The sequence below is a fragment of the Schistocerca serialis genome, chromosome 1 (assembly GCF_023864345.2).
Source record: "Schistocerca serialis cubense isolate TAMUIC-IGC-003099 chromosome 1, iqSchSeri2.2, whole genome shotgun sequence".
NCBI classification, from domain to species: Eukaryota; Metazoa; Arthropoda; class Insecta; order Orthoptera; family Acrididae; genus Schistocerca; species Schistocerca serialis.
Genome location: NC_064638.1, coordinates 499502172 through 499527303, shown reverse-complemented (window position 1 = coordinate 499527303; position 25132 = coordinate 499502172). Strand labels below are relative to the sequence as shown.

The following is a 25132-nucleotide window of genomic DNA, read 5'->3' as shown; positions in this document are numbered from 1 at the left end:
CTCAAAAACGGCAATTTTAGTCTTGTCATCCCTCCCCCCTGGGCAAACTTCCGCGGGCGCCCATGGTCTTGCATAAGCCTTTCCAGTAGACAAGCGCCATAAAGAAACAACCTGACTTTCATCGGCAGTAACGGGTTCTATTGTAAACGGTTCTGCTTCACAATCAGTGGAGTCACGAAAAACGGCAATCTAATGAAACTGCAGTAGTCTGCTAGCAGATAATGCAAATATCGCCATCATTCTGTTGTTTCAATAACGTCGGATAACTAAACAGGTTTCGTTTCAATAAGCATTTTCTTATCCAAAATCTTTCCGTTTTTACTTATGGCGCGTCTAAATACGTTATCAGTGCATCGCTGATTCTCTTTTCCTTTGGGCCCGAGCCGCGACTGTTATTCACAGCAAGCAGGAGCATACAGAAAATCAGATGCTACATCTGCCGACTGGGTGTCGTGTCAGCTTCACTGGGTCGACCATGTCAGACTGGTTTATAGGGCAACAAAGTATATTCACAGTGTAATTAGTAATACCTACGTTTTATCTGAAGAAACCACTCCTTCTAAAAACCAGACTCAATAATTTTTCTCAGTTTACTTGCTAGAATTACTGTCCAGTTCCGTGCAACAAAAGCTATGAAGTTCTCGCAAACCTGCTGTTTCTTTATGTTTTTCGTAATATCATAGAAAATTCTACAGAATAAATTATTTTCCACATATTCAATGGTGTGTTTCCCTTGTGCATTTTGCTTTCAGATACAAGAATCCCACTCCGCTGGGCACCGTCCCCTCCTGCTGTAATCTGGACACGATTGACTTAATCTATTATGCTTGTACGAATCTCCTTTCCTCATCATCTACAAATTTAATGACGCTAAAAGCAAGCCGTCGCGGCTGCCTACGAAGGCATTTCCACTAACACTCTCCATGCTTGCACTGAGAAGTAAGGAAACGCACTGCTTTGAATTAAGAAAAGGTAAAATCATATGGTATGGTTCGCTGGGAGACCCTCACGCGCAGTCTTTTCATATTCTTCGCCCACACTGACACCTTTTTTTGCGAAGTGTGACAGTTGTATTTTAAGTGCATCCGATTCGCGCAGGTTACTGTAATGAGTGTGTGTGTGTGTGTGTGTGTGTGTGTGTGTGTGTGTGTGTGTGTGTGTGTGTGTAGTGTGGTTTTGTGTCGTGTTTAAGTTGTTTGATGAGCAGAGATGAGAGTGTGAAACCTGGTGCCGGTACATAGCCCGTTCCTCTAGAATATCACCGAGGACGCGGAAAGATCACCATCAAAACACTTCTTGAGACAGTGCACAGATATCTGGAGTTTAATCTAGGATACTGGCGCAGAGTCTGGTGATTAGGAACAATGCGCCACCACCCTCCTCTCCTTTGGCCGAAAGGCAATGGGAAAACCGCCAACAGTACTTAGTGTACCAAGGCTGTTACCCATCCACGTATCGGCCACGCCCGACGTTCCTTAACTTGGATGGTCTGACTGGAACCGGTGTATTCAACGATGCAAGGTGGTTGGCTGCTCTGAACTAAAATGTTGCTATACCTAGCAACGTGAAGAGGTTAGTTTCAGCTACAGCTAAGTCCGCGGTTAGCTTTGTCGAGTAATACGAGGGCTGTTTGGAAAGTAAGATCCGATCGGGTGCGAAGCTGAACCACAATGAAAATCGGATGAAGCTTCACGCAGATGTGTTGGGCAGTGTCTCTAGTACGCCCGTCGATCGTGTCACGTCGGTTTGTTTAGTTCTGAGCGCACAGTGAGCACGTAAATATGCCTTGAAAATAGCCTCTCCCGCCAAGTATGAGGGCCTGGTGAGAGATTTCGCTTGGTGTCATGCAGCCCACAAAAAATAGCTTTCTTGGGGATCCTTCTTCATGACAGTTCTCGGCCGCACTCTGCAGGGCAATGAAGATGCTCCTGCAGCGTTTTAGATGGTACGTGTTTGATTACCCAGAACACAGTCCGTAATTGGCTCCCCTTGCGTTTCATATCCGCCCACATGGACCACTGGCTATGAAAACCAACATTTTGGCACAAACAACGAGCTGTAGACCAGCGTAGAAAACTTGTGGAAAGCACAGTCGGCTGCCTTCTATGACGAGATATTGGAAAATGTCTAAGTCGCAGCCGCGATTATATACAGAAGTAGCCGGAAACTGTGTCTAACAGTTGCAAGTGAAACATTGTTGCTTTTCACAGTGGTTTCCTTTTCGCTACCGAACGGACCCTACTTTCCAAATAGCCCTCGTATTAAGCTATGTGGCTTTTCGTATTTGTCACCTGTCACTTTACGGAGCCCAAGTTGACGTAGATGCAAGGCTGAGAATGACGAAACTCCAACAGGTAACCGGAATAGGTACGAAATGGAACTTCGACGAGGTACGGTGTTTGAATAGCCATTCCTCATTTTTAGTTTCCCAACTGTGAAGCTCAAAAAAATTTTAAAAAAGAATAGTTTAAATTACACTGATGGGAGCTTGGTCGTACCATAAGTGATATGTTCCTTAAAGAGCTAGCAGAAGAAGAAGAAGTTAAGTAACCTCTAATGACAGAAAATAGGACTAGATGACGCAAGGTTTTATATTTTTTCAACTGAAATTTTGTTGGAGAAATTCACACGTCCATGATAGTAACTTAACAGATACTTACTGATCTTACAACATATCATATGCACAACCAGAGCCCACAATCTAAATGCACAACGGAACCAACATCATCGAAGTGCCAGAGAGAAGCCAAGTCATCATCAATAATCCGTCCATAAGCCTTGTTGTCCTGGCTTCCACGGAATAAGCTCAGGCCCCGGGAGGCATGGCAGTTTATATGTGGCGGAGATACTCTAACGCTTCCTCCTGGTGCCACCCATGGTAGAAGAACAGTGAGATGCCCTTGGTAGAGCACTTGACTGAACATTAAATATGTTGCTAGTTGTGATATAACATATGTAAAAATTATAGACTACTCCATTTGAACCCAAACTATGGGCAAGAGCGCTATATCGCTACAGTAGACCCAGGAGAGCAGTCTTTGCTCTCTGGTTGAACACTTGGGATTGCGCCCAGGTAACTGCCTCATTTCGTCATTAGACAGGAGAGGAACATACTGGCGTATTCGAGTATGCAGGCGATTATTCCTTTAGAAAATGTGGATACAGAAGTAAGGGGAAGATTGAGAAACGAATGTGGAGGCGGGGGAGAGGGGGGGACGAGGGAGGGGGGGGGGGGGAAGCAGCGGTACAATGTACAAATCATTATTGCAACTTACTTTTGCTGAATGCTATTTGGATCAATCAGAACAATGGAAAGTATTACTACGTTCCCACAGTAAGTTCAGAAGAAAGCTCTTTGGGATGAAGTCTCCAATGTTTAGTGAACTGTGTGTGCATATCTCGAATCGTATGTAGCGGGAGGAGATAATAAATAGTGGCTGGTGGAGCTGTTCACTTAGATTTTCTTGAAAAATCTTCCATCAACTTACTTCCTAAGTGAAATTTCCAACTAGGGTAGCTAACCAATTAAAACCGGGCATTGCTGATATCTTTACAGACGGTTTTATCGAACAAAAGCATATTGCAAAACTAATAATCAAAAGGTTCTCAGACCACAGTATGCAGTTTCTTATGCTAAACGTTAACGATGACCAGGATATAAAATCTATTAAACAGAGGTCAAGCGGACCAAAAATTTGGTTGTTTTAGGAAAAGTTGTAGAGAAGGAGTGACACAAAAACACCAGACTCAGAAGTCCTTGGAAACGAATATGGTTTACTGACTTCAACGGAAACCTCGTCAAGTCGCTTCGTTCATCATACACCAGCCTCCAGCTACCTACTTGCCTCCACAACCTAATTTGGAGTCTGTACACTCGGTAAATACAGGGTGTCCAGCGAAAGAGTTCCTGATTTCAGAATTAAATATATCGAAAACTAAGATTGATAGACGAATGCAACAAAAGGTATGTTTATTGTGAAAGCTGTAAGAATTTTACACAGAAGTTTCGAAATAGTTCTACCAACAGATGGCGCTGTATTCCAATACTAGTGCCAATAAATAGCGCGCTGTAGATCAGAGCTATCAGTACCGCCGTTGAAAACTAAAAGTAGGTTAGCGCAATGAAGGAAGAGGTTGAAATCGCGTGTTCTATTGCACAACGTGTTTTTCTGGTACTGGAATACCCCAAGTTAGAACACAGTCCTACAGCAACAAGGTGCAGTTTTCAAACACCACTTAATGTTGCAAAAGGACCCGATGCGAAAACCATTCTCAAGCTCTTCGCCAAATTCCAACATCTGAAAATGTCGCCACGATTTCTGGAATTATTCAGCAACAGCCAAGGAAACCCGTCAGAAGAACTGCAACAGAGACTGATTCGAAGCGTCCCAGCACACAGAAAGTACTCAGAGAGAGTCCTCACACCTTTCCACACAAAATCCAAAGGCACGAGGCCGTACGTGAGCGAGCTGTGCGACAGAGGGCTGATTTTGGGAAATCAGATTTTCGCAATTATTTATAATGAAGGGTTCGATGTCGGATGCATTTGGTTCAGAAGAGGCACACTTGCACCTGAATGGAGTTGAGAATAAACAAAACTGGCGATTTTGGGGTTCCGAAAATCTCTATTTCTGTGAAGTGAAACCACTGTATCTCCCACGTATGCAGCAGAGGCATTATCGGCCACTTTTTCATGCAAGAAGCGATTGTTATTGTACGTTACGTTGGAATAATTTGTCGCCTCATTGGAGGAAGGACCAAGCACCGATTGGTTCGTGCAAAATGGGGCCAAACCACATTGTGTTGCATTATTACAAATTACCTGGCGCAGGGATGGACTGGCTTCCATATTCGTTCGATCTGACTCCTTGTGACCACTTTTTGTGGGGCACATTGAAAGATACTGTCTGTCGGAACCATTCCACCTCTCTGAGCGAGCTTGAATAGGTGATCTGTGTGCCGTCGGAATCAATTTCAGTTGCAGCACAACAGGATGTGATGGAGAATTTTGTTGTTAGTTTGCGCCATATCTCTACTTCGAGCGGTGAAAATTTGGAAAGGTTCTGATGCGACTGCAAAGACTGCTTGCAGAGGACGAATTTAATTATGCTCGCTAACGCTATGTGCTCCACAGCGTACTGTGCCATCTGTTAGCAAGTTTTCGAACTATTTCGAAACTTCTGTATAAAATCCTTACAAGTTTTACAGTAAATATGTCTTTTGTTGTAATTGTCTATCCATCTTAGTTTTTGAGATCAGGGCGCTTTATCTGGACACCGTGCAGCAAAACCCGCCTAGAAAAAACTGGAAACTTTCAGCCCGAAATCCACGCGTCCGCACGGGCACACGAGAGCTGTTGGTCAAATCCACAGTTCTGTGAGCTCCTAAACTGCTCCACGAAATTATTTAACATATAAGCCTTTCAGCCAACGAGAGCGGACTGTACGCCTTCTCATTGACCATTTCCTGCTGCTCCTAATAGAGGCACTGCTTCATGGCAGGGTTTATGTTTCACTGCCGCAGATGGCAAACCAGTCAGCTACGACCACCAACTATTTAGGAGGATTACAGAAAAAGTAGCTCATCATCTACTGAACGAAAACCTCCATCCTCTTGCAGCTGGAAACTGGTACAAGATCGGACAGGGCTAGCACGTATGGTTGGCTAGAAAACCATGGACCACGTTATACAGCCCCAAATTTTCGACAGCTGATGGAATCATTCTTCAAGGATAATAAGACTACTTAAATCGAAACGTTTACGTGTTAGGTTGGTGCATAAGTTCACAGCGTTTTTCCGTAAGTTTAATAAACACAATAGGTACACATAACAAAGACTTTAGTCATCAATAATATATTCCCTATCACTATGTGCAACAGTCTACCAACGCTGGGGTAATGGATGTGATGGATGGAGAGGGTTTTAAGGGCGCACGACGGCAAGGTCTTCAGCGCCCGCTCAGTAACAGATCGAGAACGGTTTCAAGAAATGACTCAGAACAATAATATAAAACAGAACGTAAGACACAGGAAACAGCCGGGGTCACATTCCGCGACTGTAGAAATCAGTGGTTTTGATGTGAAGAACGCCTCGAGGCATGTTCTGAGTGCATTTTCATCTGGAAAGGATGACTCTTGAAGTTTGTTGGATATAGAGCGTAAAAGGTGAATGTCTGAGGGTGCAAGATGAGGTGAATAAGATGGGTGACTTTCCAACGCAACTCTTAGTGTTCTTAGCCGGGCAGCATGATGCAGGCGGGTGTTATTGTGGAGTAGCACCACTCCACACAGTCTTTTCCGCAGTTATTCGTGGATTGCCTCTGCAAGACGTCTCAGTAATTGACAATAAATGTTAGCAGTGCTAAATCTCGGGGAAACAATTCGTAATACACTACACCGGCACTGTTTTGTGGATACACTCAGTCCTTTTTATGGGGAGTTGCAGCTTTGTTTGCGCTCAATCATTTCTTTCTTTTCCTTATTTTAGCATAGTGACAACATTTCTCATCATCAGTAACGACGCAGGATAAGAATGGTGGGTGCATTCACGAGGCAATTGATGATGAGCAATCAGAGATGCACATATGACCACCCGCTGATTCTTATGATTTTGGCTTAAAGCGTGTGGTACCCATACACCCGATTTGGGACTCTTCTCCATTGCGTGCAAATATCGCACGATGGTGGAATGATCACCATTGATCACACTTGACGTTTCTCAAGCACACTGATATGGATCATTGTGGACTAATCCCTTTCAACGATTTCCATCTAACCATAAGGCCTTCCTGAACTTCGAGAGTCACTAATGTCAAAACGATCCTCCTAGAAATGAGAAAATCATTTTCTTGCTGTGCTCTGTCCGATGAAATTATTACCATACACAGCGCAAATGTTTCTGGTAGCCTCAGTTGTTATCACCCCACTGTTGATCTAAAACAGAAGAATACGTCGGATATGTTCCTATTTCTCCACTTGGCACTCCATTTTCTATCGTCCACAGCTCCATTCGCTATCTCCAAATGACAATGTGTAAACTGAAATAGCAACATTGAACTACACATAAAAATGCAATCGATAAATAAACTCATAGCAATTGTAATACCAAAATGCAAATCAAAAACGCTACAAAATTATGCATCAACCTATTAATATGATGGAGCAATGGCAAGCTGATTACTCTTCCGACTATTGTTTGAAAACAAAAACTTGTCACACATTTCTGATTTACATTACTGAGCCATTCAAATTCGATAACTTCATTATATAATTTATAGGCACAAAAAAATCAACGGTCAATCAGTGCAAGGTAGAGCAGTGCTACTACGTTATTGCTCCTTTCATCGAAAACATAACTAACGAGTTAATCAAAATGAAAAAGTATTTATACGGCTACATGCTAGAGCTATTTGCGGTTTTTTTCTCTGTAAATGACTAATTATTTTTATTCAAGAATTCTTGTATAAGAGGAGTTGTTAAGAGGAAGCAGCTTTAATCTACTTTTAACCCACTTTCGGTATCTTTCAAGTGATGAAAACCGCAACAGTTACGTCAGAATGATTTATTAATCACGTCTAGTTTCATGACTTCGTAGTAACATCTTCAGGTAACAAACTGTTGACCTAAAGAAGATTCAATAACCTTAATTAGAACTATCTTAAAATAAAACACCAAAGTGATAAAATTTACGTTTGTGGAGTTTTGCTAGGATGCAGATCCTCATTTTTTCTGTGTGACACTAGTAAAGACACATTGCTTGAGAAGATGTGCGACGTATGTCTGGTAGGCTTGTTTTGGGTTAAGGGTTGCTTCCGCATTTCGGATGCATATTCTTATTCAAAAATTCTTGTTTGTGGGCTATGTCTTGCTCCGGTTACTTTATTCGTTACGGCTGCGTACTCTCTGACGACAATTTCGTGTGGAAGGTAGAGAACTATTATTTGCCGATATGGAGTTTTCAGGACATTAGTTTTTGAAAGGTCCATATATCTCACATGTCCCTCAGAATTTTATCAATTAGACTTTTTGTTAGGATCACAGTCACTGCAGCTTCTTTAGGTCAAAAGTTTGTTGCTTGAAGATGTGATTGCAACGTCGCGAAGCTGTTGTTGTTGCTATTGTGGTCTTCAGTCCTGAGACTGGTTTGATGCAGCTCTCCATGCTACTTTATCCCGTGCAAGCTTCTTCACCTCCCAGTACCTTCTGAATCTGCTTAGTGTATTCATCTCTTGGCCTCCCTCTACGATTTTTACCCTCGACGCTGCCCTCCAGTGCTAAATTTGTGATCCCTCGATGCCTCAGAACATGTCCTACCAACCGGTCCCTTCTTCTTGTCAAGTTGTGCCACAAACTCCTCTTCTCCCCAATTATATTCAATAATTCCTCATTAGTTGTGTGATCTACCCATCTAATCTTCAACATTCTGCTGTAGCACCACATTTCGAAAGCTTCTATTCTCTTCTTGTCCAAACTATTTATCGTCCATGTTTCACTTCCATACATGGCTACACTCCATACAAATACTTTCAGAAACGACTTCCTGACACTCGAATCTATACTCGATGTTAACAAATTTCTCTTCTTCAGAAACGCTTTCCTTGCCATTGCCAGTCTACATTTTATACACTCTCTACTTCGACCATCAGTTATTTTGCTCGCCAAATGGCAAAACTCCTCTACTACTTTAAGTGTCTCATTCCCTAATCTAGTTCCCTCAACATCACCCGACTTAATTCGACTGTCGCCGGCCGCGGTGGTCTAGCGGTTCTGGCGCTGCAGTCCGGAACCGCGGGACTGCTACGGTCGCAGGTTCGAATCCTGCCTCGGGCATGGGTGTGTGTGATGTCCTTAGGTTAGTTAGGTTTAAGTAGTTCTAAGTTCTAGGGGACTTATGATCTAAGATGTTGAGTCCCATAGTGCTCAGAGCCATTTGAACCATTTTGAATTCGACTGTCACGAAGCTAGTCTTAATTAATAAATCATTTTGACGCAGCTATTGCGGTTTTCATCAATTGAAATTTATTCTCACAGCTGTGGTTGTCCCTCGTGCCAACTGATTTATAACTTCTAGTCTCTCTGAGACATTTTATTTCCACGAATAGATTGTCGAAGAGTTCTATAGTTGCATGTTATCCCCCTTTCTGTTTCACGTTAGACTCTTCCTCCTTCTCGTGTTGTAATTGCGAGTGCCTCTGTCGCTCTCGGATTGTGTCTTCAGCGACACGCTGTCTACCGCCGAGTGCCGGCAGCGCCCTCACCGTACGTGTCGCTCCAGAGCGCCCAGACGTGGCCGCCGGCGCTGGCGAGCACCTCGTTGCAGAAGGGGTTGCGCGCGATGCAGGAGACGGGCCCGTCGTGCAGCGTGGCGTGCCACAGGTAGGTGCCCGCCTGCGAGTCGACGGGCGCGCCCGAGCGCGTCTCGATGCCGTCCCAGGCGAGGCGCAGCACGGCGCCCGTCGCGGTGCCCATGCCCAGCTGCTGGCGCGGCTCCGCGCCCTCGCCCTCCGGCAGCTCGCACAGGCCCTGGTAGCGGTCGCGCCGCGCCGCGTCCGTCGCCACGCCGCCGCCCGCCGCCAGCGCCACCGACGGGTCGCAGTCCGCGCGAGCCTGCAGCTCGTACCTGCCCCCAGCACGGCTACTCTTAAACCTTTTTTTTTTTTCCTTATTGAATTTCGATTCCCCCCGAAGGGGGCGCGCTGGCAGCAGCGTAGTATGTCGCTCTTCAGCCTACAGACTTTGTTAAAAAGATGAAGAGAATAAATAATAAAAACAGGCGATAAAATCGGAGACTTAAATAGGAACATGGCGAAAAAAAAATCGTGGAACTTAAAACACAGAACAAAGGGATGATGATGCTCATAAAATAATACGAAGCAGACAGGTAAAATTATAGACAGACAATTAAAAAAACACGGCGACAGTCTGGTGTCTGTTCGCAAAAGACATAAAATTCACACCCAGCGACAGCACGGTTTCTGTTCGCAACATTAGAAAGACGAACAACACTGAACAATCACTGGAACACTGCACTAAAAAGTTGGCAAATGTGACATACCACAGCCGAGAGCAGGTGGGGGGGGGGGGGGGGAAACTGGACAGATGATGCGAAAATAAAAAAAGGGGGGAAGGAAAGGAAAAGCGACGGGGTAGAGGGGAGAAAGGAACCGATGGAGAATGAGGACCCATAAGAGGGATGGGGGGTGCTGGGCAGACGCCACAGGGAGTGGGGAAGGCAGAGGAGGGGAATACAAAAGGACTCGGGGGTGGGGGGGAGAAGGGAGGTAGGGAGAGGTTTGATGGGGAGAAAACAGGATGGCAGGGGGAGGGGAAGAGGGAGCTCAGGGAAAGGACGGAGGAAAGGAGGGGGGTTGAGGATCAGAGTTGATAGGAGGGATAGATGGAGGGAGAGAGGGCATCATCCGGGAGGGGGAGTTGATGGAAGCCACCTTGGAAAAGGAGATGAAGGGTGTAGATATGGAGGGTAGGGGGGACACAACAGTGAAGGCGTGGCAGGGGGCGGGGACGGGAGAGGAGAGGGCAACCAGGGGGTGAGGGGGATCAAGGCGACGGGAGGTGTAGAGTATGCGGATATGTTCGAGGAATAGGAGCACATGGGGGAAAGGAATGAGGTCCTAGAGGATCTGCATGGGGAACGGGAGGCGTATATGGAAGGTGAGGTGGAGTGCATGGCGCTTGAGGATCTGGAGGGACTTATAGAATTTGGGGGGGGGGGGGGGCAGATATCCAGGCGGGACTGGCATAACAGAGGATGGGACGGATTAAGGATTTGTAGGTGTGGAGGATGGTAGAGGGGTGCAACCCCCATGTCCAGCCAGAGAGGAGTTTGAGGAGTCCGAGGCGGTTGTGGGCTTTGGATTGGATGGAGCGGAGATGAGGGATGCAGGAGAGGTGACGATCAATGGTGAGGCCAAGGTAGGTGAGAATGGGGGTCTCTTAACCTTTCGAGCCAGTAGCTTTTATTAATTTTGTTTCCAAGTCCCGGAGCCATTAGCAGCAAACCACTGCTGTCGTTGCAAGACAGAGATATCTGGTGGTAGACTTAGGTACTTCTACGAATGCAGTGCATAGTAGCTGTCACTTAGGCCGTGTCCTACCTGAGCGACAGAAGCGAGCTACAGCTTCAAGCGACAAAACACAACCGCAGGTGTAGTTACGAAAGTGTCCTACGTGAGTGATATCTCCATCGCTGCCTGTCTCCCGCTGCAACTGGCGACGTTTGAATTCAAACGTGTCTGAATCTTGTCGCTGCAGCACGCGCGACAGAGAGCGACAACCACGTGTCTTCTCGGCAAAGCAGTGGAGCGGACGTGACGGCAGCTAAGAATTACTTAACATCCAATTTTAAGAAAACTATTCGATGAAAAAATTTGATTCTTCCGCAACGTATAGCTTGATATCCCTAAATGATAAAGGTCAGAATTTATTTTCGTTATTCGTCATAATTACTGTGCTGCACGAAATTTTTAAGAATTTGCAGAGGTAAAATCACATTGTGTAGACTTTCCGTATAGTTCATTTAAGGACATACGTTATTGCGTATGAAATGTAACCAATATATCTAAATTCTATTTAAAGTTGAGACCGGAATGATCTCTCTTTCCATTCTTGATATATTGGTTGTTACATCAGCGGACGGGTCGCTCGCGGCGCGTCCGAAACTTTACTGCGCTTCGGGAATCAAGTGGTCGTAAAAATCGTCGTATCTCATAAAGGTTCAACATATCGAAACGACGAATGTTGGAAATGACAGCACGCAGGAAGGACTATTTTATCATATAATTAACACTCGATACGCTTTTGTAAACGTGTGAGCAGAGCGAAAACAAGACTCCCATGACGTTTTGTCCAAATTTTCATAGCCAAACAAAGGGAGAGAAACAGGTAAATGGGGTAACAAAGTAACCAGCATGAGATCTAGTTTGGCATGAAAATATTTAACTGCTTGAAGGTGATCAGCGTAATGTACGAAAACTTAATTCATAAGCTGAGGAAAAGTTGAAATATTTCACAAAACGCTGCTGTAAATGAAGCGTCAAAAATGTCATCTGTTCAAGACCTAGCTATTTTGTACATAAAAAGATACATTGGTGCGGTGTTTAAATGTCAGAAAGGTTTCCTTAGAATCAAGTATGTCAGGAAGGCAAATGAGGAGTCAGTAAGGTCATGCTTTCTGAATAAAGCTTGAAATTCAAAAATGGAAGAAATCAATCAAATATTTTATGAAATGATTTGTGTAAAAGAAATAAGTAGATCAGAGGAGCGTTCTACGTACCTTTGAATGATGCTCGAAATCATGAACATAAAATGAGGTTCACCAAACGTTTCTATAATATTTTTTATTTCATACTTTTAGACAAATCATTACACAAAACGTTTGACTTTCTTTTCAAAAATTTTGTAAGCTTTACTTTTACAGACTATTTAGAGTAATTGAAACGCTTGGCCTTAACACTGACTGCTGATGAATTACGTTCGCAACATCAAATATCTATAAAATTTCATGGGTCATTGTAATTTATTAGGAATTAAATGTGTGTGATATATTGGGATAGATGCGAAGATCAAGTTCTTTGGCAAGACCTTAAAAATATACTAAGGGATGCAGCGTAAACAGTATACATAAAACTTAGTATACAGAATCGTAACTGAGTCAGTAAAATTATAACGACGGAGGGGAATTGAACCCAGAACTTTTTTCTGTCACACATATCTGGGCTATATTCGCTACCACTACACCACACCTACATATACTTCTGTGTTGTAAAACTGTGTTCTTATGGAGACATTTAGCGTAGTTAGTCATGTAATAGTCATTCCTCCATGTAAAAAAAAAAACATTCGTATTTAATTTATTGATGAGATAGTCGAATGATCCTCTGCTCATTCACGTATATTCGAAGAACTTGTCTGGTAATCTTCGTAGTTGACGATACTTATGAAATTCTTCATGGAGATTCCTCCCTTTGTAAACGTCATACACAGCATTCCTTTTCGCTTTATTTTCTTCAGTAAACCTAATTCTGTAGCCTTACTCTCCAACTACAGCATTCACCAGATCAAGGACGCCGTTTTATAGAAACAGCTGGTTGGCTCTAAGCAGCCATCTTGTAGCGCGACATTGTCGCTCGCACGCAGCACACCCAACGTTTTCGCCTGATGCTGCTGCTTGTCGCTGGAGTGTCGCGTATCCAGATGTCGCTCGCTGTCGCTCGCTTCTGTCGCTCAAGTAGGACACGGCCTTACAGTGTTCAAAGCAACAGTCGGCGCGGAGTTGTGCGATCATTGACAGTGAAAGTTAAGTACACACAGACCCTGTTATACGCTGCCGTCCGTTAATAGTACGCATTAGCAGCAATGCGTTAGTGCATCTCAAAGTGAATCATCAGTAAACCTGTGGCATTCCACCTTACACAGAGTCTGTATTTGCACTGAAGAACCAAAGAAACTGGTACAGGCGAGCGTATTCAAATACAGAGATACGTAAACAGACAGAATACGCCGCTGCGGTCGGCAACGCCTATGTAAGACAACAAGGGTCTGGTGCAGTTGCTACATCGATTACTGCTGCTACAATGGCAGGTTATCAAAATTTAAGTGAGCCTGAAGGTGGTGTTATAGTCGGCGTACGAGCGATGGGACATAGCATCTCCGAGGTAGCGATGAAGTGGGGATTTCCCGTGCGACCATTTCACGAGTGTAACGTGAATCAGGAATCCGGCAAAACATCAAATCTCCGATATCGCTGCCGCCAGAAGAAGATCCTGCAAGAACAGGACCAACGACGACTGAAGAGAATCGTTCAACATGACAGAAGTGCAGCCCTTCCGCAAATTGCTGCACATTTCAGTGCTGGGCCACCAATACGTGTCAGCGTGCGAACCATTCAACGAAACGTCATCGATATAGGGTTTCGGAGCCGAAGGCCCACTCGTTTACCCTTGATGACTGCACCACACAAAGCTTTACGCCTCGGCCAGCCGGAGTGGCCGAGTGGTTCTGGGCGCTACAGTATGGAACCGCACGACCGCTACGGTCGCAGGCTCGAATCCTGCCTCGGGCATGGATGTGTATGATGTCCTAAGGTTAGTTAGGTTTAAGTAGTTATAAGTTCTAGGGGACCGATGACCTCGGAAGTTATGTCCCATAGTGCTCAGAGCCATTTGAACGATTTTTACGCCTCGCCTGGGCCCGTCAACACCGACATTGGACTGTTGATGACTGGAAACATGTTGCCTGGTCAGAAGACTCTCGTTTCAAATTATATCGAGCGGATGGACGTTTACAGAACTGGAGACAACCTCATGAGCACATGGACCCTGCATGTCAGCAGGGGACTGTTCAAGCTGGTGGAGGCTCTGTAATGGTGTTGGGCATGTGCATTTGGAGTGATATGGGCCCCCCGATGCGTCTAGGGGGCGACTGTGACAGGTGATACGTACGTAAGCATCCTGTCTGATCACCTGCATCCATTCATGTTCATTGTGCATTCTGATGGAACTGGGGCAATTCCAGCAGGACAGTGCGACGCCCAACGCGTCCAGAATTGCTGCAGAGTGGCTCCAGGATGATTCTTCTGAGGTTAAACACTTCCGTTGGCCACCAAACTCCCCAGACATGAACATTATTGAGCATATCTGGGATGCCTTGCAACGTGCTATTCAGAAGACATCTCCACCCCTCGTACTCTTACGGATTTTTGGACAGTCCTACAGGATTCATGGTGTCAGTTCCCTCCAGTACTACTTCAGACATTAGTGGAGCCTATACCACACCGTGTCGCGGCACTTCTGTGTGGTCCCGGGGGCCCTACACGACATTAGGCAGGTGTACCAGTTTCCTTGGCTCTTCAGTGTAAAAGGCCTGGTAAGAGGTAAGAAAACGTGTCTGTCGAGGAAAAGAAGCGTGTACTCTTTCATTAGAAACAAATTGAGAGGTTTTGGATCGCTATGAAGAAAGTCGGCGTATCGTTGACATTCAACATGCTTTGGGACTTAGTTAATCAGTGATATCAGTGTTGCAGTGAGACAGCTACATCTACATCTACATCCATACTCCGCAAGCCACCTGGCGGTGTGTGGCTGAGGCAATTCCAGCAAAAATTGCAGACATGACACGGAGGGTTGGATTCACTGATGTCGACGAAGGGAATGTGTGTGACGTCCTAAACTCTCACTCCGAATATCTGAGCAACGAAAATTTGATAGTTTTCAGTGAAAACAGTAATAAACAAGAAACAAAAACTGAAGAAGTTCAGCCTGCTAGAAAAATGACAGTGAGGGAAATGGCTGAGGACTTCAGAATGATCGAGGCTGCAGTGTCAGTTTCTGAAGAACATGATCCTGAAGAAGTAAGGAGTGCAATAATGAAGAGAGAAGCTGAACAGTCTCTTAAACGTGACATTATTTATTTATTTATCATATGGTTTCATAAGTACACAAAAGTATCTGCAGTCAAATGGAAATGTCCAAATGTGACAACCAGTCGACAGCACTTTGAGTCATTTGATGTCAAGTCGTCAGGTCACCGTCAGATGCTCGAAGCTGGCACTCGTTAACTGTGTGATGTGTTGTTTGCTCCTCCGCTCCACAGTCGCATTCAGCAGATGGACGAAAACCCCACTTCATCATTATGTAACCACATCTTCCTTGGCCAGTCCTAATGCGGTTGGCCAGTCCTAATGCGGTTCATCCTCGACAAGTTTTGGCATGTAATTCGAATCCTTCTACCTTCTTTTTTGGATCTTGAACCAGGTGAGCGTTGTTGGGTGGATCTTCGTTCCAGCATTGTCGCCATTTGTAGGTCACATCAAATAGAACCGATAGTTTCTAATTTACCCAGGGTGGTTTCCGTCATTTCAGACGAGATGTTGGTGTTACAAAGAGTTGTATAATCAACTGGCAAAGAAGGCTACACTACCAACAATTGTACATTTCTTTGTAAAACAGTCTAGCACTTCAAATGAATGTCAGGCGCCTAGCGAGAACACTTCAGCTACAAAGGATTTGCATGTAAGAAAATCCGTCACGGAAACTGAACCATCAGATTCTTCCGATGTTGTTGATTGATGATGACGATTGATTTTGGTAAAATTCTGAGAAACTCTCCTATTTTAAACTTAATATGTGGGTAAGGAAAACGTAACCCATAAAAAATGGTTCAAATGGCTCTGAGCACTATGGGACTTAACATCTGAGGTCATCAGTCCCCTTGAACTTAGAACTACTTAAACCTAACTAACCTAAGGACATCACACACATCGATGCCCTAGGCAGGATTCGAACCTGCGACCATAGTAGTCGCGCGGTTCCGGACTGAAGCGCCTAGAACCGCTCGGCCACCGCGGCCGGCCATAACCTATATTGTACATATAAAGTGTCTGTCGATTTACACTAATTCGGTGTGCGCGGCGATGCCGCGGAACGTTAATTATGGCGTATAATGAGATATAACTGAATATCTAAAGTTATTGTAACATACATTCGAATTTTCACTACTACTTTTATGAGCGGTTTCGAAATGAAACCATTGGGGCAGTATGTAGTTCTAACTTATTAAGTTTTAGGGCATTTTCCTTGTTGTTTAGGACTATAATTTGTTTTACGTATTATGAGTACATGAAAGTTTCGCGATGGGGGATTTTGTCTAGGAAATACGGGAGTTTTTTTCAGATGTATCACATGAAATGCTGGGTGGTTGAAAACAGTACGTCCTAGTGGTTCCAAAGTAAAACTACTTCCTTAAAGCAATTGATTGCTTTCTTTTTGCAGTTTCTTCTTGTTTCGTTGCTTACCATGATGATAAAGGTTAATTTTGTGAAAACTTTTAAAATTATATTGTGTTTCATATTTTAGGGGCTCAAAGGGGAGGAGACAGCTAACGCTGACGCGGACGCAGATGGACAGATGGAATATCCAACCTCACGAAACACAGCATTGCCGGCACACGGGACGAACTAAATCCGGCGAACAGGGGTCATGCCTCGAGGTAGGTCATCTTCGCGATGCTAAAATCCGGTGAGCATTGAGAGAAGTGCGCACAGGAACATTTTTATGACTCAGGACGTCTCAATGCCACAAAGCCGGACGTTTTCACTCCAAACGTATGCACACCCTTTTCATAATAGCCTAATAATGTTTTTGGTTTACTTTCTGCTTTTGCAGTACGAATTCTGAAGTAAGTACGGTTTCACCTGACCAGCTTTTTCTCGATAAGGCGATCATGTTGACCTCTAATTTCTTGAATATTTTCTGTTTTATAGACTGTAGTCATAGCACCATGGCTCATAGTCTGTGATGAATTTGTTGAAAAATTAGAATTTTCTTGGAACACGTTCGTGCTTTCTCGATAGCTAAACCGTACTTATATCTTTGACCCCCAGTAAGAAGTCAGCGTACAAAGTTTGCTGCTACTCTTCGCATACGCAAATCAACGTACAGACTTCTGATTTGTGCTCCAGAACAACCGAAATAAGTCTTTGATTTCTTCGACTGTTCCGCGTCGATTTTCACTGATGAGATTAGATATCTTACTGATGTCTTCCTCGGTTCAAGCAGTTGTAGACCGGAGCTAAACTTCACTTGACACTTCCACCCTTTCAAAACGAGAAAACCATTAGTGACCTTCAGTTTTACGAGGAGCATGTTCTTTGGCGCTGTTTGCCTGATCATAACAGTTTCCGTCGAGCTCTTACCGAGTAAAAAAATGAAATTTCACAACCTCTCGTGTTTCGTGAGACTCAGCCACTTTTTCGTGTCACGACTGCACTACTAAAGATCTGTCTCTGAAACCACCCTCATAGTTGTCAGATGACGCCGGTTGGCGAACTGATTCAAAACAGGTCCTACAACAGCTGCCTAGTTGTGCAACCTGGTAGTACAGGTAAATGATGCAGAGCATTATGATTGCAATTACTTTTTAGTCCTCCTCTTACATAACATATAAGTGAGACAAATCAGAAGGTAAGAAATGAACGAATGCGTCTGAAGATAAGCAAGAACATTACTTTTTACTTTCCTCGTGTACTCAGTGGCTCGAGTAGTGTGCATGGCGCTATTGTAGAACGAAATTAACGTACCCAGTATCTGTTCTGTGACATCAGTCCTTGCAGGTAGAAGTACAGTAGATCTTGGTTGACTTGTGCATGTGTTTTGTCTGCTCATTTTGCTTAATTTAAGATCGAAAAATTATAATGTAAGTCAGATTTGTGGCGATAATTTTTGCGTTAGATTTTGTAAACTCTCTACTAGTAAATTGTTATCATAATTTAATTAATTTTTGGCATTTGTACTGTTTATTTAGTAGTAGATCTTGTTTATGGTGACTGGAATCATTTTTAACCATGAACATGTGCTCTGACCAGTAAAATTACAACTAATGATTTTGTTACAAATATGTACTGTTAATAACTGGGAAACTACTGAATGATAACAGTTCAAGTTTCATGACATTTTTGGAGTTTGTTATCAAGTATTAGTCAGTATGTTAGTCAGTATGATTCCTAGCATTTACAGTGATATTGTTGAAATCACCTTTCTATCTTTTGTACATTAAGGCTATTGCCAGCAGTAATTCTCCCAGTTATATGAAATAACCGAAGTAGGATACATTCCACATAAATCGTTTTGTTCCACCTTTTAACTAAGTGTATTATAGTCACTGTAATACCTTTAGTGTGACCAAGAGTCTTGCATCTATACTAGTGAAGGTTGAACTGCTGCTGAACTAATTCAAAGAGCTACATCATTCTACAGATAAGTGATCAGTGACTCAGAGAAAGAGAAACGATAGCTTCTTTGGAGCTGAAACATCTCTTCAGTGATGCCAATGAGCGAAACTAACGATGTAGGAGAGGCTGCTGTTGCAAGAGTGTACCAAAGATCATGCTGCGTTAGTCACTATGGCATACGCTATAGATGATGTGTCTGTCTCTGTTTACATGCATTGTTGTTGTGAACAGCTTTTGCCAGCCCTGAAAAGAAAAGGACACAAGGAAAGATCAGTTCTTAGAACACTGCATCAATGCAGAAACCACTTTCTTGCCTCTTATTTCCACTTTTCATTAGAAAATACTGCTTGCAAAGTGCTGTTGTGCTGGCCTCTTCAACACTTCACTGCAAGAGACGTTGCTCCACAAAGCCAAAGCGCTGGGAAAGTCACTTGGAAATGTGTGACCTGCAAGGAACTGACTCACCACTCCTGACTCAGGAGTCACAATGATTTGTGCTCTTGTATCACTCACTCATTCAGTTCCCAGCAGCTGCTCACCACTCTCTGCTCTCCAACTGTTCACAGTTCACCACTCTGTTACTCATTCAGTGCTCCCCTGCCACTCACTGTTCAGCACTCCACTACCCACTTACTGCTCACTGTTCCCGTACTGCCGGCCGCGGTGGTCTAGCGCTTCTAGGCGCGCAGTCCGGAACCGCGCGACTGCTACGGTCGCAGGTTCGAATCCTGCCTCGGGCATGGATGTGTGTGATGTCCTTAGGTTAGTTAGGTTTAAGTCGTTCTAAGTTCTAGGGGACTGATGACCACAGTAGTTAAGTCCCATAGTGCTCAGAGCCATTTGAACCATTTGTTCCCGTACTCTTCCCGACTGGATAAAAAAAGGAAAAGCCATTATTGTCAGAAGATAACTTCCAGTTTTTCTGGCTCTTTAGCAAACTTGAAGAGGGGTATAAAGTCCAAGTATCCAACAGCCCCTCTGGAATGGTGCAGGTTGTTCCTGACCAGATCCTGATTTAATTTCTCTTGTGATGCATATATTTTCAACAACAGGTTTTTGTCCCACAATGAAGCATTAGTAAATTTGTCATTATTATAAAGACAATCACATTAAATAAAATTATGACATTAGATAGACAAAATATAAAACAATTGCAAATATGCCTTGCACAAGTTATAATTTACAAATTCATAAACTTTACCAAACTTTCTAATGCCCAGTTGTTTGATAAAATTGAAAACTGACTTGACATCTACAAAGGCAATGACAGTGAGACAACTGTAAATAACATTAGTTTTTATACAGGTGCAGGACGTTGTATAAATGAGAAGACTCAGTTAAAATTTTAATTTTCAGAGTGACTGAAATCTCAAGGAATATTTCAAACTTTGTCAAGGCTGTTACCATCAAACATAATACGAAGTTTAAAATCACTGCCATAATAGTGGACAATGCTTCAAACATGAAATTAGGTGGCATGTTCTTGAACCTTCTTTGAGCCCCATGCTTTGCACATTCTTCAAACATCGTTGTGCAGCACGCAATACAAAGGCCGATACAAAAAAATTTTGAAAGAGGACTTACATTTTTCCAAAAAAAAAGGGTCCTTTTCCCTTAGTCAAACTTGTTGAAATGCGATCAGATTAAAGAAAAAATCACTAACCAATCATCGCCTTAACGGATGGGAATTCTTCAATTTGAGGAGAGTAAAATGGTACCATCATTCAGCTCCAAGAACGCCATGACCCAGGACTGCAGCAGTTGTTGGACCAGATTTATATTTCATCAATTAAAACTTCCTGGCAGAGAGGCCGTGCTCGATGTACTAAACTGCTTCCTGACGTTTCGTCTCCAACTGCAGATGACATCTTCCGAGGTTAAACGGCTACTGGCTCTAAGGCTCGAGGGACTTTCGCATATATAGAGCGCATAGAGGGCACCACCATACGTCACCCGATGCTGACTGTATCTCTGAATGGAAACATAGTTCTCGATTAAAAATAGTCGATTGTCATTCTTTTGAAGGAAAAGTCGACATCTATATTTTATCTAATTTCAAACGTTCTTTTTTCTATTAAAATTATTATTGTATTTATGAATCTCTATTGCTTCTCTAGACAGGCATGCATGATTATGCGATGTCCTCACCGAATTTTATTTCGTGGTCTCCACCTCGAAAAACATGTTTTGCTACGGCCGATTTTTCGGATGTTCCAGACGACTCTTCCCTTTGTATTCGGCTATCCGCGTATCGTTCCTTCTTTTTGTGGTTCCAACATACAGTTGTTCGCAACTGCATGTACTTTTATATACTCCAATTGTTGGTAAGGGGTGCAGTGCCTCTTTTGCCGTTCTTAAATATTTCTTATCATCTTCTCGGTGGGTCTAAAGATCGTTTCGACCCCATTCTCGGCCAAAACTTTTCCGATGCGATGCGTAATTTTATTAATGAACGGGAGAAAATCTTTTGCAGATGGCAGCTGTTGTTGCTCAGTATCTCCGACTTCTTCTCTTCTTTCATGTAGTGCTCGATCAATCTCCTTACTATCATATGCATTTTTCTTGGAAGGCCGATTGTAAGTGATTTAATACATCCTGCAAATAGACCGGCTTGCAGTTTTGTTGTCTCTGTCCATCAAGATTATATTGACATCTCTTTTTTTTTCTAAGATGATGGTTTGATTCCTTGTGGAGGTATTGATTAGTGTGTGTATCCTTCCCTTTCGTATATCTTATGACGACAAAAAAAAAAAAAAAAAAAAAAAGAAATGATCGTATGGCATTGTTGGCCGGAAGCCACCATTCGGGTTCGGCCGCCAAGTGCAAGTCGTATTTCAGTCGGCGCCACATTGGGCGACTTGCGTGCCGATGATGAGGACAAAATGACGATGAGGACAACACAACGCCCAGTCCACGAGAGGAGAAAATCTCCAATTCGGCCGGGAATCGAACCCGTGCCCGCTGCGTGGGAGGCAAGCACGTTACCACTTTTTTTTGCAGTTTGTTCGTAACTGTTCGTTGTATTTGATCGTAGCGGACGTCAGGTGACATGCGCTAGAGTTCGTCGTTGATCCGTTCGCTCAGTTTCTTTTATTACAGAGGCCAGCCAGCTCTCTGACCAAATACGCTGAGCTACCATGCGGCAGATTAAGTTGACAGTTGCTCTTTTCCCCATCATAAATCGCCTCTTTGGGTTAATACCACTAGGATGCACCAAGAAGACATGATGTACCAAGAAGACATCCAGCTCCTCTTCACCGTGAGTCCACACTAAAACGGTATCGTTCACATAGTGGTACCACTTGCTGAACTTTACTGGTGGTCTGCAACGCCCGCTGTTCGAAGAACCCCCCTAAATAAATTGGCAACAGCTGGATTAAGAGGGGCGCCATTTTTTCGTAAAATTCATTACTGTGCTGGAAATAAGTTGTGGTAAGGCAGTGTCTAAATGAAGCCACTATGTCAGTCGAAAAAGCATCTACTACGTACGAAATAGTTACGTATACAAGAACCACTGACACTACATCAAGGCTCACAAGAATATCACTTGGGCTGACGTTAATCTCCTTCAGTTTTTCAACAAAATATACAGAATTTTTAATGTAATGTCAGTTTTACCAATAGACAGCTGCAGCAAGGAGGTGAGATACCGGGCCGCGTCATGGGTGGGAGATCCTATAGCATTCTCAATCAGTCTCAGAGGAACATTTGGCTTATACGCTTTTGGTGGGCCACATAATCTGAGTGGATGAGCTTCTGTTTATCAGAGTTGTTTTTTATCGTCTGAAGAGAAAGATGACTCTTTTACAAATTGATTGGTGATTCTAAAAACTTTTGTTGTAGGACTTTTCTGAAGCTTTTTATAAGTAGTGGGATCCAAAAGGTCACTAATCTTGTTGTGATAATCTTCGCTCCCCATCAAAACTGTGACATTACCTTTGTCCAGTTGTAAGTTCATACAGTGTTGCCCTTATCCACGTTGATCTCTCTCAGCTCCTTTCTTTCCACTTCAGAAAAATTACTGCTACATTAAATGTATTCACATTTGCGACTATGAACAACCATCAACTACAGACTGGAATGACTACAATGAAAATTTGTGCCGCACCGGGACTAGAAACCGGATTAGAAACCGGATTTCCCGGTTATTGCGTGCGCTCGCCTTATCTTTTGTTATTTTATTCGTTATTGTTCGTTGTGTTTGTTAAGGGCGGACGTCCCATGACATCCGTTCAAGTTCACCGTTAACCCGTTCACTCAGTGTTTTTGTTTTATTACAGAGGGCAGCTAACCCTCTGACTGAACACCCTGAGATACCGTGCCGGATGAAACTATTTGGCTATCCGTGCCCGGCTCGCGGTCAGACCCAAACCTCCACATACCGTCAACCACGAGCCTACCACCTATACTCGTACATACATTATGTATATTCCCGTACATGTGAGACATTTTACTTGGAAGTCGCTTGCCCGAAGTCGGCAGATACATATGATATTGCAAAGTTCTGCTTGCACGTCCAAAGGAACTTTGCACCGTAATTCAGAATATCATATTTATCTGCCGACACGGGTAAGCGACTTTCAAGTAAAATGTCTCGGCTGTTCGGGAATAATACATCTTGAATATACGAGAACAGGTTGTGTACGCATGGTTGACGACATGTGGAAGTTTGGATCTGACCCTGAACCGTGCACAGGTAGCCAAATGGTAAGGTGACCGCTCGCGATAAGGGGAGCGTCCCGGTCCGGCACAAATGGTCATTGCCGTCATTCCATTCTACAACTGATGCTGTTCATATTAGCAACTACGAACATGTTTAATGTATTTCACACTGACTGTAGCTGCCGCAGTGCCTGTTCCTTTGGACACGGATGCATACATCGTAATTCAGAGTAACATAGGCGCTATTAGGTGGCTCCACTTTGCGCAATATTCTGGCCGTTTCTGTCCTAAATTCATCAGCGGACTCTGGTCAGAACAGACCGATTCATGCCTCCACATTTGCTATAACGTCCTCCGTGGGAAATTTTAGGGGCGTCACTGCAAAATTACCTCCTTTCGATGGAACTGAACTTACTTCAGTGTTTAATTACCTCTCAGACAAGGTAATAACCATTCGACAGATTGTCAGTGACTATGTTGCTCGTCTGCCTTTCTGTAAGCCATCATAATACCTTTTCTACCTATTAGCTGACACTTCACCACTGAGTTCCCACAATCCTGAACGGTGACCGTTCACCTTATTCCATTCACAACATTGCACTACATTACTGATATATAAATGAAGATATAACAGCCTACTGCTAGGTGCCTCCAGTTCTCGCCGCGTCTGGTGGATCCTATCCCATAGCATTTAATTCCATGCAGTTGAAAATACGGTTAGCTTGCGCCAGCTAAAACATTCTCCCCCCCACCCCCCCACCCCTTCATAAATTTCGGAACTGTCGCAGTATCTCTGCAACGTAACAGGAAAGTGAGTGTTTGTTAAACTTTCTTCTTGCGCAGTCCCTCCTGTCGCCGAACCATAACTGACGTCTCCTCCCCATAGAGGCGTTTGATCATACAATGTACGCTTTCACAGCCGGCGTCTTCTTCAGCTAAAACTTCCGGGCTGAGAGGCCGTAGTCGATGTGTAAAACTACTTCCTGACGATTCGTCTCCAACTGCGGGAGACATCTTCCGGAGAGGATGTGACAGTACAGTACAGTACAACTGGTGGTACTGCGCAAGAAGAAAGCTCAACAGCTGTGTGCTCTCACTTTCCTGTTACGCTGCCGGGATATTGCGACAGTCCCTAAATTTCTGAAGACGAGAAAAATGTTTTAGATAATCAGCTGATATGACACCGGTGTTCTAGCGTTTCTAAATAGTACAAAAATGCGTTTTCTGGATTTTCTCATATTGAGGAAAGAAAGTATCAGGTCCACAATGACTTACCGAAAGGTGGGGACGATAAAAAGTTATTCAAGGCAGATACTTACTTCAGTGATGAATATGCTAGCAGAGAGGATTAAAACGCGGTCAGAGCCTTTATAATAAAACAGATGAAACTTTTTATGTTTGGTTCCCATTGCTTTCAGGATTTCAATAAAACTTTACATTTCGATCATTCAACTCATAAAGAAGCCTGAGTGTAACAGTAAGTAGGTACATGAAACGCAATGATCACAGAGGCACAGTCTTAGATAGGAGACTGGCAAAATGTAGTCAGTCTGCAAAGGACACTGCTTAAAAGTCGCTTTTGTATCCCATCTGAGAATATTGCTCAAACGTCTGGGATCCGTATCAAAATTTACTAACAGGATATACTGAACGTGTACAAAGAACGGCGGCACGAATGGTAACATGTGTGTTTAACTCACTCGGCGAAAGCGTGACGGAAATGCTG

General features: G+C 43.6%; 1 protein-coding gene across 1 annotated transcript in view; it reads right to left on the bottom strand.

The window, feature by feature from the left end:
- The window catches only part of LOC126484831 (dynein axonemal intermediate chain 3-like), a 167717-nt gene that overhangs the window by 3653 nt on the left and 138932 nt on the right, over positions 1 to 25132 (bottom strand). Inside the window, exon 5 of the mRNA XM_050108462.1 lies at positions 9257 to 9521. Within this exon, the coding sequence (XP_049964419.1) occupies positions 9257 to 9521 (265 nt within the window). The remainder of the gene's footprint in view (positions 1 to 9256; positions 9522 to 25132) is intronic.